General features: G+C 42.2%; 1 protein-coding gene across 9 annotated transcripts in view; it reads left to right on the top strand.

The window, feature by feature from the left end:
• The window catches only part of ASTN2 (astrotactin 2), a 915,666-nt gene that overhangs the window by 352,662 nt on the left and 550,792 nt on the right, over positions 1 to 12,212 (top strand). For all 9 annotated transcript variants that reach the window (XM_084993997.1, XM_021074505.2, XM_084993987.1 and 6 more), the window contains one exon: positions 9,082 to 9,228. In XM_084993997.1, coding sequence (XP_084850123.1) covers positions 9,082 to 9,228 — 147 coding nt within the window. The remainder of the gene's footprint in view (positions 1 to 9,081; positions 9,229 to 12,212) is intronic.

Genomic DNA, 12,212 nt, shown 5'->3' with positions numbered 1-12,212 from the left:
AGATTCCATAGATAAGTGAGTCCATACAGTATTTATCTTTCTACATCTGACTTATTTCACCTAGCATTTTGCCCTCAAGGTCTATCCCTGTTGTCACAAATGTTAAGATGTCCTCATTTTTTATACATTTTTTCTCATATTATCTTTCATCATGCTCCATCACAAGAGATTGGATATAGTTCCTTGTATGTACAGTAGGACCTCATTACTTACCCATTCCAAAGGTAGTAGTTTGCATCTTCCTCGGGTTTTGTATGGGTACATAATATTCCCGTGTGTGTGTGTGTGTGTGTGTGTGTGTGTGTGTGTGAGAGAGAGAGAGAGAGAGAGAGAGAGAGAGAGAGAGAGAGAGAGACAACTTCTTTGTACCTTTGTCTATGGGTGGACACTCAAGATTGTTTCCATGTCTTGGCGAATGTAATTAATGCTACTGTGAACACAGAGGTGCAGGTAACTTTTCATGTTATTCATTTTTTTAAAGACTTGGTAACCAGAAAAGTATAGACATTGGAGTCAGACAAGACTGACCATAAAACTGTCCTCTATCACTCCCCTATAGTCGAGTCTAGGTTTTCCCATTTTTGAGATAGAGGTAGTAATCTCTGCTTTACAAGACTGTTGAAAAGTGGGTAGATGTACATAAAATCTTTAACACAGTGTCTGGCATAGGAGCAACAATTAATTATTGGAAACTAACTACTGGTGTTCCTAGCAGCAGCCTTCTTATAAACTATTAAACTCGCTCATTGTTTTCCCTACTTTGTCCCATGTAGAGTAATGATTCTTCAATATGTCGATATTTTGGGGAAACCTGGGTTAAATTTTACTAAAAGTAATTTAATGTAGACCTTTTCAGTGATTTTAATACCAGATGTATTCTCCATTACTTTAATAGGTGAATATGGAATGTAGCATGTCCCTGAATTTTTTAAAAATTACTTTTTTTTTTCTTTGCAAGAGACATTTTGTTTTGAGGAAACTACTGCACTGGCTCTTTGGGGCATTTGGATACACATGTGTAGGTCAGTGGTTCCAGGGTAGGGGGCACAGATTCTAATCCTACCTTCACACCTCACCTGGATCTAGTGTCATGGAAAGAGCATCAAGCTATAGGTCAGGATATGTGGCTCCCAGGCTCTAGTTCTTCACCTGGTATCTAAACATGAGTTCACCATGAAGCCTCTGATTCCTCATTTGTATCCTGGAGATAAGAGCAATATTCACTGCGTTGGATTTTAGTGAAAAGTGAAATATTTGTGAATAATTTGTAGACTAATAAGAACTGAAAAATATGGCACTATCTGTGCTATCTTCATCACCAACACTGTTGTCACAACTCCACTGTCATCACCTTAGGTACCTAACCCTAACCCTAACCCTTCCTTTTAGCATGCAATGCCAAGTATCTGCAGCTGCCATAGAGAAATCCAAAGAGCCAGCTGAGTGTCACCTCATTCAGCATCTGCTGTCAGTGCCTTTTTCTTCAACTGGGGCATCCAAGCCTGTACTATAGACACTCCCCTTATCCATGGGGAAGAGCTGGTCGGACATGCTCCCCAGTGGCCTCATGGATAACGATTGACCCCAAGTAGTTCAACTGAACTATTTTCTGGGGCTCAGAGCAGAAGAGAAACAGCTGTCTAGCCTGCCACTCCCTCCATCTGCCCTCCTTGGAAACTTCCCTTTGGTGATGCAGAAATCCCTTTGAAGATCGATGGTCAAGATCAGGTGGGACGATGAAGCCACCACGAACCCACCATGGTCACTCTAGGTCCACAGGGCAAGCTGAGGTCTGTAAGCAGATGGAGAGTGAGGGTTGATTCTTCTCTGCTCAGGCCATGCCTAGCATATTGATAGAGGAGTTATGGGGGGAGGGGTAATGGTTAAGCACATGGACTCTGAAGTCAATTTTTAAAAAAATTTCAGCCCTATTACCTTTGAGCTGCATGGCCTTTAGCAAGGGGTGGCCTCAGTCTCCTAGTGTGTAAAATGTAGGCGGTATAGACAGCATCTCATGAAGTTTCTGTGAAGATTAAGTGAGACACGAGGTGAAAAAATATTTAACTCTATTGTCTGGCACATAAGTGATTTTATATAAATGTTAGTGATAATGATGACGGTGATGATATTCTTTGCTAGGAAAACCATTGTGGAACAAGCAAATCTATACGAAGTATGAAAAGACTGTAAATGTGATTTTGGAGAAATGAAGCTAGTGATATTTGGCTCAGAGGAAGGAAGGCTTAAGACAGCCGCATTGTCCCCTTTAAACAACTAGCTAGCTGCCTGGAGGAGGAGGTTGTAGATGCCCCCTATTGATTTGGACAGCAGAAGGTGCCTCACAGAGTGAGATTCTGGGACTGTTTAGTACAGCTATCTGAAAGTAGAATTGCTGCTTTACAGGGGTTGAGGTTGCTGTCTCTAGAAGTAGGCAAAGGTTGGATGAACACTTGCACAGATCTTATAAAAGGAAAATCCTAGGGAAGACAGAAGATTGAGGAAATTTCAAATGATTTAAATGATACTATGGATTTGAGAGTGCCAAGTTCGGGGGCAAGAGAACGTAAGAAACCAGATCACAGCAGAGATAGAGAGGGGGTGGTGAGGAGAGCCTTGGCCCCTGGTGGGCAAGACAGGGAAAAGGAAGCACCATATGCACACATGGTGCTGAAGTAGTCTGTTCAGAATCCAGTCACCAAGCAGGCTGAGGAAAGGGGGCTGCCTTCCCCAGAGTTCTGAGAAAGCCCCGATTTCAAATATTCTTTCCTTCTGCCTCCAGCCTGACACTTGCACTTGTCAGACAATGTGTCCCAATTTTAGTTTCCAGAAATACACAGAGAAGCACAGAGGCGCTAAAGGTGTAGCAGGAATCCTGCAAGGTCTTGACTGAGGTTAATGGGGGCACACCACCAGTCTGCAGTCACCCTGATATGCAGGGGGCTTTGCAGCCTCTCAAGGGCTTTTTGTGTGATTTCTGACTGGGCGGGAGCTGTCTTTGCCAATGAAAGTGAATAGTACTTTTGCCTAGAAATGTACCAATAGCAATATCCCAACGCTGACACCTCTTGGTAGAATGAGGAATAACACTTAAGCATTCATTCATTCAGTAGGTATTTATTGAGCATCTAATATATTCAGATGTGCTTATAGACACTGGAAATAATAGGAAGGCACAAAAAAATGTTGTATGGCACATAGCATGTGCACATCAAATAAATAATTATTGAATGAATTAATTCCCAGATAAGGACATTGAGGCTTAGAGAAGTAAGGTGACTTGCCTATGGAGGCCAGCAGCTAAGAGGAAAAGCCAGAATTCCAGTTTGAGTTAAAATACCACATGTCTTCTTGATATCCATGTAGTTGCCAAGTGTTAGGCAGTGGGGTTTTAAGGAACTGGGGTGAAAAGAATGTAGGGAGGTCCCTAAGTGTGTATGCTTAATGTTATAACTATGATCTCTCATTTAGTTCATGCAGCTTGTCTACCAGTTAGGAATTATCATTCTCATTTTATAGATTAGAATACCAAGGCTCTGAGAGTATAGATAACTCACCAAAGGTTAGACACCTCTTAACTGGAGGAATTTGGATTTAAATCTCTACGTCCAAAACCTAAACCCAACCTCTTTCTTTTGTTCTAAGTGACTTTTCTACCTTTGGGGTTCCTTCACCCTACTGTCCTGGGTTCCTAGAATCCCTGTCCATCACCTCCATCCCCTATGCCATGTAGAGAAAGAAATGACTTCTCAGCTTTGGACCCAGTCTTTGCCCTCCAAGGGTAGCAGGCAGAAAGAATCAATGGGAATATAGCCGCTTTCAGTTTTCCACACACAGTGGTCTGATGGGGTTAGATCTATTTTCTTCATTGTAAAAAGTGATTGATTCAATTCCAAATTTAGCTTAAATTTGATTTTCCTCTCTCAACCTGGCATTTCCAAACTGAGAATCAATCAAACCCCAAATTATAGGCAGTGTGCAGATCAACAATGCCGAGTTATTTCCGGTTGAATTTCTCAAGCAGCGCATTTTCTGTTATTCTCTGCTGCCATGAGAGGAGTTGAGGGGTAAGAGGGAGGGGAAATGAAAGGGAAATTAGATTATTAACTTTCTCCAGTTCCAGAAATCGATCCACCCTGTTGAAACTCTATTCCCACAGCACAGCTCGCTCTCTTGCAAGTGCTGGGGAGGGACGCAAACTTGGATGCGAACCAGGGGTAACCGTGACCCTAGCCATCCAAGGAGGCTCATGTTATGATCTGGAACTACCATTTATTGAGGTGGTTTTTGTTTTTGTTTTTTTACTGATTCTGTGCATCATCTTATTTTGTCTGCATATCAGCTCCGAAAGATCACTGTTCTCATTTTTTCAGATGGAGACATTTTATCTTCTTAGAGATAGGTCAGTGGGCAAGGGTCATGTGTAATTTTGTGGTTGAGCCAGGATTTGAACATAGGCATGTTTGGCTTCAAAGGCCATGTTCTTTCTGTGACTACATGAGGCCATCCTGGGACCCTTATTCTGTGGTGAGGTGGGAGGTAGTATAATGGTGTTGGGGGGGGGGGGACAATAGAAAGAGATGGTTCTAATCCCAACTCTGCTACCTACAGACTGAGTGACCTTAGGAAAGTCATTTTATTGCTCTACTCCTTTGTTCCTGTGCAAAACAGAGACAGTATTGACAGTTTGCTGTAAGGCTTAAATGAGATAAATCTCCTCCTCTAAAATGTAAGCTTCAAGGGCATTGACTATTTTGTTAGCTATCCTTTCCCCTGTTCCCAGGATACTGTGGGGGAAGAGTTGATGTTCAGTAAAAATTGGTTGGATAGATGGATGAATGTAAGTGTTAGGTGTAGTGCCTGGATTCTAGTTAGTAGCCGACAAATGGAAGTCCCGTTCCCTGTCTCTGCTTCCTGCAATGCAGTAAAGCTGGACGAGGAGGGGTTGGGTATTATGGGATAGACAGTTTCTACCTTGGCGCTGTCTACAGCCCCTACTCAGAGATAAGTGCTGATGATCAGTTCCCTAGGCCATGAACTCTTAAAAAGTCACCTCTCTTTGAGTCCCACTGTGAAGTTTCTGCCAGGTCCAGTTTCCATGGCAACGCCCCAAGCTCTAGCAGCTGCTCCACGGGCATCTGGCCTGAGTGCAGACTTGACCTGTGTGCTTTCTTCTTCCTGGACTTTAGAGACAACTGTGGTGTTTCAGGCCTTCTCTGAGTAAATGGCTCCCCCAGGATGCCGTTCATTTGCATTCTCTCTTCCACTCCCTTCTGCTTCTTAAAACTCGTCCTTCACTCTCCACTCTGTGTGCCTTCAGTTTCTCTAAAGAATAATTCAGTTCCTAGTATGTTCTGATAATGGGTTGGACAAAGAGGTGAATAAGTCCTGGTTTCTGCCATTAATTATGAGATACATACCAATATCTGGCTTGGAAATGCTCACTTACCAAGGACCTGCACTACATCAGCAACTATACTGGGCATTGACATTTGTTGTCTTATTTAAGTCTTAAAGGTTCTGTTGTTTTCTTTCTTTGATTTTTTATTTTTTATTTTTTAATTTTTTTTGGCCTTTTTGCCATTTCCAGGGCCGCTCCCTCTGCGTATGAGGTTCCTGGGCTAGGGGTCAAATCAGACCTGTAGCTGCCGGCCTATGCCAGAGTCACAGCAATGCAGGATCTGAGCCACATCTCCTACACCACAGCTCACGTCAACGCCGGATCCTTAGCCCACTGAGCAAGGCCAGGGATCAAACCCACAACCTCATGATTCCTAGTCGGATTCGTTAATCACTGAGCCACGGCATGAACTCCTGTTGTTTTATTTCTATTCTCCAGATGATAAAACTAAGGGCCAAAGAGCTTATGTGACTTCACTCTCTACCCCACTGACTCCCAAAGACCCTGGATTACTGTGAAGATTTAAATGATGTAGGGAATACAGTTAGCACAGCATGAACCCAGGCAGCTAGTTTGAGCAATCCCACTGCTGCCCCCCAACCCTCTTCTCCTAACCAGAAATCAGCCCTGTGGAGCATGGGTGGTATCTTTGGCAGTTTGTTAATTGGCAAAAGGGTTGTCTTAATAACTTGCGTTTCTGCTGCAACAAATGCCTTCTCAGGGACTCGCAGGGCACTGTTACCCATCCAGGGTATCCACCTCACCAATGTCAGGTGCCTCTAACCACTTTTCACATCTCACACTCTGGACCTGGGTTAGCTTCCCAAGAGTTTCTTCATGGTGGTCTCATCTTTACATGTTCTTTCCATCATCACAGAACCCACAGAGTCTAGAGTGGAAACTCAGTGCTGCTAACTGTTATCTGGGAGTGTGTGTGTGTGTCTGTGTGTCTGTGTGTGTGTGTGTTAGTTACATATCTAGGCTGGGAGTAATATGTTGATGTTTTTAGGAAAGACCAATGACAGGCACCAACCCTGGTCCATACCCTTTCTGGTAGAAAACACTGATGTTAGCTTGCTTCTGCTATTCCGTTACAAAACTATTGATATCCTCAGAGTTTGAAACAGCTTCTGTGGCTCCCAGATGAGAGAGAAAACATGTTCCTTTTTTTATGTGGTCATTTTCAGTTTAGAGATTTCCCATCTTCTGACCCCAAAACCATCTTTTATCTTAACTGCTTCTCAGTTTAACTAATATTCACCAGCCGTAACAATCACAAATATTTAAGTTGTCCCTACCATAGGCTATGCCTTGTTCTAAGACTGGCAGTAAAGACAAAGCCCCTATTCTTAAATTAAGCAGTTTCCAGGTACCAAGCAGTGAGCTTGGCAGGAGAGTCATAAAGATGGTGAAGATAGGATCCCTTCCCTCAAGCAGCTCACTGTTTATTAAGAAAAAGAGATATCCATACAAAAATCCCAAAGTGAGCTGTCAAGGGCACTTGTTCCATTAGGATCCATCCCTTTGGCCACGTTGGTTGTGTTTGGTTGACATGCCTTTTGATAGCTCAGTGCCTGTGTCTGGTTGCTAATATTGTTATTATCACTTCTGGAAGTTATGATGCATTTATTGAGATGTTACCACATGCCAGACACTGTGCCAGACCTTGGGATACAGTGGTGAGGAAAACACACAGTGCCTGCCCTCAAGGAGTTTACTATCGTTACTAGTCTCTAGCGTTTGAATAAGAGAATTTTAGGAAACACAACAAATATAGGCAGTGTGCCTCCCTAGCGGATTTATAATTAATTAACTATAAATTAATTTATAATAAATCTCACTGACTGATGGGAGACATGGAAACAAGGGGATTTCTACAGAAAATAACTCCTTTGCTAATACCAACCTGATGTAGAGCGCTCACTGTGGCAGCACTGCAGTATTGCAGCTCTGCCAGCCCCTGGGCTGGGTAGGAGAGAGCAGTAGGAGGTGTGAGGGTAGAGACCCACCGTGAAGGCTGCAGGTGCCAGGCTAATCAGCATGGACCACATCCTGTGGCCAGAGGCAGTATAACAGCTCAAGGTGTTCCACCAGGGAGTGAGATGGGAGGATGTGCTCACATGTCTCTCTAAGCAAACACAATAGAAGAGATGAGCAGAAAGAGGGAAGATACTAAGGGCATAAAATACACAGGATTGTGTGCTATTTAGGTGCCGTGGAAGAGGAAGACAGAAGACTGGAAGATGACATCTACATTTCAGTTTAAATGGTGGTGCTTTCAATACTTTGGGGAGCCCAGGAGGAGGAGGCTTTAAGCAGAAGATAATGTATCCAGTTTTGAATGTGTTGTTTTGTCATGCCCCTGATATCCATATAGAGATATCCAGGAGGTTTGGGTGTAAAGCTTTGTCCCAAATGAGGACACAGTGGATAATAGAAATTTTGAAAGCATTGCTCTAAAAATGCTAGGAGTTCCCATCATGGCTCAGCAGTTAATGAACTTGACTAGCATCCATGAGGATGCAAGTTCCATCCCTGGCCTCGCTCAGTGGGTTAAGGACCCGGCATTGCCTTGAGCTGTGGTGTAGGTCGCAGACACAGCTTGGATCCCACATTGCTGTGGCTGTGGTATAAGCCAGCGGCTGCAGCTCTGATTGGACCCCTAGCCTGGGAACCTCTATATGCCACGGGTGCGGCCTTAAAGAGACAAAAAATAAAAAATAATAAAAATAAAAACGCCAGTCAAAGCCTTGAAATTAGATGTGAATAGCAAAGCCTAGAATGAGATCCAGGGGGGCCTCAGGACGTAGTCCTTAGAATTTCTTTGCTGGCCCAGTGCTCTCTTTGCCATGAAGATCCAATCTCCTCATTCTACTGCATTCATGAAATTGTCTCTCCAGACAAAGCTCCCTTCCCCATCCTATGCCCTCACTACTAGCTCTTAGTACTACTTGCTTTGGATTCTAATTCTCTGTGGATAAGCCTGCCTTTGCCCCCGGCCTGTAAGCTCCTGAGGAGCAAGAACTTTCTTATTCTTTATGTGTGTGTCACAAAGCAGGTCACCAATCAATGCTGAGGAAATTAATTTGAACTGATTAAGCCCTAACAGACTGTGAAATCCTTCTAGGTGATAGGCATTGTATATACACAATGCCACATAATCATCTCAACAGCCTGTGAGCTGTTCATAATTATCCTCTTTGTACACGTAAGAAAACTGAGGCTCAGAGAATGAAACAGGTCACACAGCCAATGAGGACTAAAACCCAAATTCAAACCCAAGATTGTCAAACTCCACAGCTCATGCTCTTTTTCCTAGGCCCTATCTATTCAACACCATGGTGTCCTCTCCATTGCTTCTAAAGTGAGTAAAAAGTTTAATGTCATCTAATTATGATCAAAAATGAGCAGCCTGATTGAGAGGAGAGGAGCGAGAATTGCCACAATTTTGAGGAAGTTTGTCTTTTTTCATCTACACCAGAAGGGATAAGCCCATTTTGCAGAGAGTTAACCAAAGACTCAAAAAGGAACCACTGAGATGTCCCTGCAAGCACAGAAATTGGAAAATGTGGTTTCTTTTTCCAGCTTCCCATTTGGACAATAACAGGATTCCCAAATTCCGTGCTTTTCCTATTGCCTCACCTCATGGACCTCTGTGTCTTTGTATGTGTTTGTGTTATTAGGTTTGCTGAAAAGTCCAGTGAACAAGACGGCCCTGACACTGATCGCCGTGAGCTCCTGCATCCTGGCTATGGTGTGTGGCAGTCAGATGTCCTGTCCACTCACTGTGAAGGTGACTCTGCACGTGCCCGAGCACTTCATTGCAGACGGTAAGGACCAAGCATCGGAGATGCCTCACACCTCCTTGTCACCTTGTACCCCTGCCTGGCCAAGTAATCCCAATGCATGGCCTAACCTCAGAATGATTTACCAGAGAGAGGGGGTGGGGAGAGAGAGGAAGCATCCAAAGACCTTGAAAGAGGTCTTTTTCACTTCTAATATTAGACTACTTGAATGGAACTAAAGACTTCTTTTATTCCAAGGGCAAAAATAAGGTTCATTAATAAAGAAAGAATTCAAATATGAGTGCAGAAAGATGGGGCTACTTCAGAAAACCTAGTATTTCTTACTATGCTTATGCACCCAATTCCTAACTAAAAATATCCCCCCTCAAGAGATAGTCTTTGCTCATCAAAAAAATATGACGGAGAAGGCTATATGAGCTTTGTTGGAATTTCCTGGATGTCCTGGATTGTAGTCATATCTCATTCCCTGTAAATGTACTTTACAAGCATGTTCTATTCTGCCATTTACTCTTCACCCAATTAATTTGAATTAATGAGACACTGGAGTCACTATACTCATGCACAAATCATGGTCCAAGAAACTGATAGAGATGCTTGATATGAATTGCTAAAGTGCCCTCCAGAAAAATTGTGCCAGTTTACCTACCCCAGCAGGATGTGATGGCACCTGCTTCCCCCTTACACTTGTCCAAACGCTTAGCATTATTCTTTTAAATATATTGGAAGTTATCATCTATACAATCAAGAAGACGTATTAAGTATGCAGCTTAATGAATTTTTACATGAGTTCACCCAGATCAAACTAGAAAGTGTTTCCAGTGCCTTCAGCTTCTTTACACTCTGTCCAGGTGAGCGCCCCTGACTGTCCGGGTAACCCCCTTCTGACATCTTAGCACCATATTAGTACCATTATTATTTTTAAAATCTTTTTCTGATTAGATATGCCTTGAATGTTTTTGAGATCCTTATTCCATATTTGTTAGCCTTATCTTGATGCAGCTCAATTTTATCTTTGATTTTTAAGTTACAAAATGTAGAACTTAGCACCTCTTCTGCATCTTCTTTCCAGAGTGGGTCTTTCACCTTTCTCTGAAACATCTAGATTTCTGTTAAAGCATCCCGTGATTGCTCCTACATCACCATCGTGAACTAGCCCCTACTTTGAAAAAGCATTTAAAAATTTTTTTTATGGAAGCATAGTTGATTGCAAAGTTATGTAAGTTTCAGATGTACAGCATAGTGGTTCACAATTTTTAAAAGTTATATTCCTTTTTTTTATAGCTATTGTAAAATATTGGCTCAGCTCCCTGTGGCATACTATATATCCTTGAAGCTGATTTATTTTATATGTAGTAGTTTGTACCCCTTAATCTCCTGCCCCATTTGCCCATACCCACTTCCCTTTCCTTTCTGGTAACCATTCATTTGTTCTCTGTGAGTCTATTTCTTTTGTGTTACATTGACTAGTTAATTTTATATTTTATTTTTATTCTTGTTTTTCAGTTGAACTGCAGATAAGTTTGGTATTTCTCATCTTATATACACTCAGTTGATTTTGTGACGTAAGCACAAGACTTTGGGTTCATCCCTATCAACTCATATGTGTGCCCAGAAGACAGGAGAATATGCAAATACATTTAGAACAGCAGAGGGTTAGTGGAGGGATGTAGAAGAAACACAATTTACCAAAGTAGCAAGGCTCGTAGGTTTATGGAGCTTGGGACTGAAGAAATTGTCAGAAACAGGCTGGTTGGAACATAGGAAAAGAGAGTAAGAATGATGCACAGTGAGCTTGGGAAACCAATAAGGCAAATGTTGGCCACCACTGAAGGCATGCGAACTTATCTTTCATCACTACCATTCACTATGCATTAACTGTAGGATGTTAGGTCTTAGAGACATTCCAATTTTGAACATTTATTGTCAGGCCTGTAGAGATGGAACTCCTGAGAGGCTGAGTAATGTGCTCAAAATCATGATAAATAGGAGTTCCTGTCGCAGCTCAGTTGTTAACGAATCCAACTCGGAACCAGGAGGTTACAGGTTCGGTCCCTGGCCTTGCTCAGTGGGTTAAGGATCCTGAGTTGCTATGAGCTGTGGGGTAGGTCGCAGACATGGCTCAGATCCTGAGTTGCTGTGGCTCTGGCATAGGCTGGCGGCTACAACTCCTATTAGACCCCTAGCCTGGGAACCTCCATATGCCATGGGAACAGCCCTAGAAAATGGCAGAAAGACCAAAAAAAAAAAAAAAAAACCAAAAAAAACCCCCCAAAAAACAAAAAACAAAAACAAAAACAAAAAAAACATGATAAATAGTTTAATGGCTAAGAGCAGAGACTGTAGGATAATACAAATATAAATTCAAATACTTATCCTGTTACCTGCCACTTCTGTAGCCAAGTGAGTTACCGCTCTGAGTCTCAGTCTCTGCATCTTTAAAATGGGAATGATGGTAAACCTACCTATAGGATTATTGTAAAGCCTACAATTCCATATTTATCAGTTTTTTAGATAGCATGTAGTTGAAAAATAGAAAAATCATAGGATCACCCAAAACAACAGCAGAACTATTGTGATGGCATCGAAGGATAGACAAAAGTGTGATGAATTAAAAGGTGCCCTTTCTTGATAATTCCTACTCTGACCTCAATCATAAACTTAAAACTCCACAAGTACATGTAAAGTCTGTTTCTGCCTCTAGACTGGAATCTCTGTGAAGGCAAAGATTATCCCTTGTGACAAACACACTGCTTGGCCCATAGTAGATGCTCAGTAAATGTTGAATGAATGGGCTCCAAATAAAGCAGAAATCATGGGAAGTTTTGCAGGATTCTTTTACTGGATCTCTAAGCAGAAAAGGGAGACTGAGTAAAGGAAAACCAAGGCAAAGAGTGCATAGAAATTTAAAAAATTGGAAATAACTATGTAGTGTGCACATATCAGAGACACAATGTAATAAACAGAGCAGGTAATGTTAGGAGGACTTAGCCCAAAGGGTCTCAGTCTCA

This window comes from Sus scrofa, chromosome 1 (genome assembly GCF_054392235.1).
Source record: "Sus scrofa isolate SSC_HxYL_T2T_F1_AM1 chromosome 1, Sscrofa_HxYL_maternal_Yorkshire_Landrace_v2.0, whole genome shotgun sequence".
Taxonomy (NCBI): Eukaryota; Metazoa; Chordata; class Mammalia; order Artiodactyla; family Suidae; genus Sus; species Sus scrofa.
Note: the sequence above shows the minus strand (reverse complement) of the source record. Positions and strands in the feature narration are given on the sequence as shown.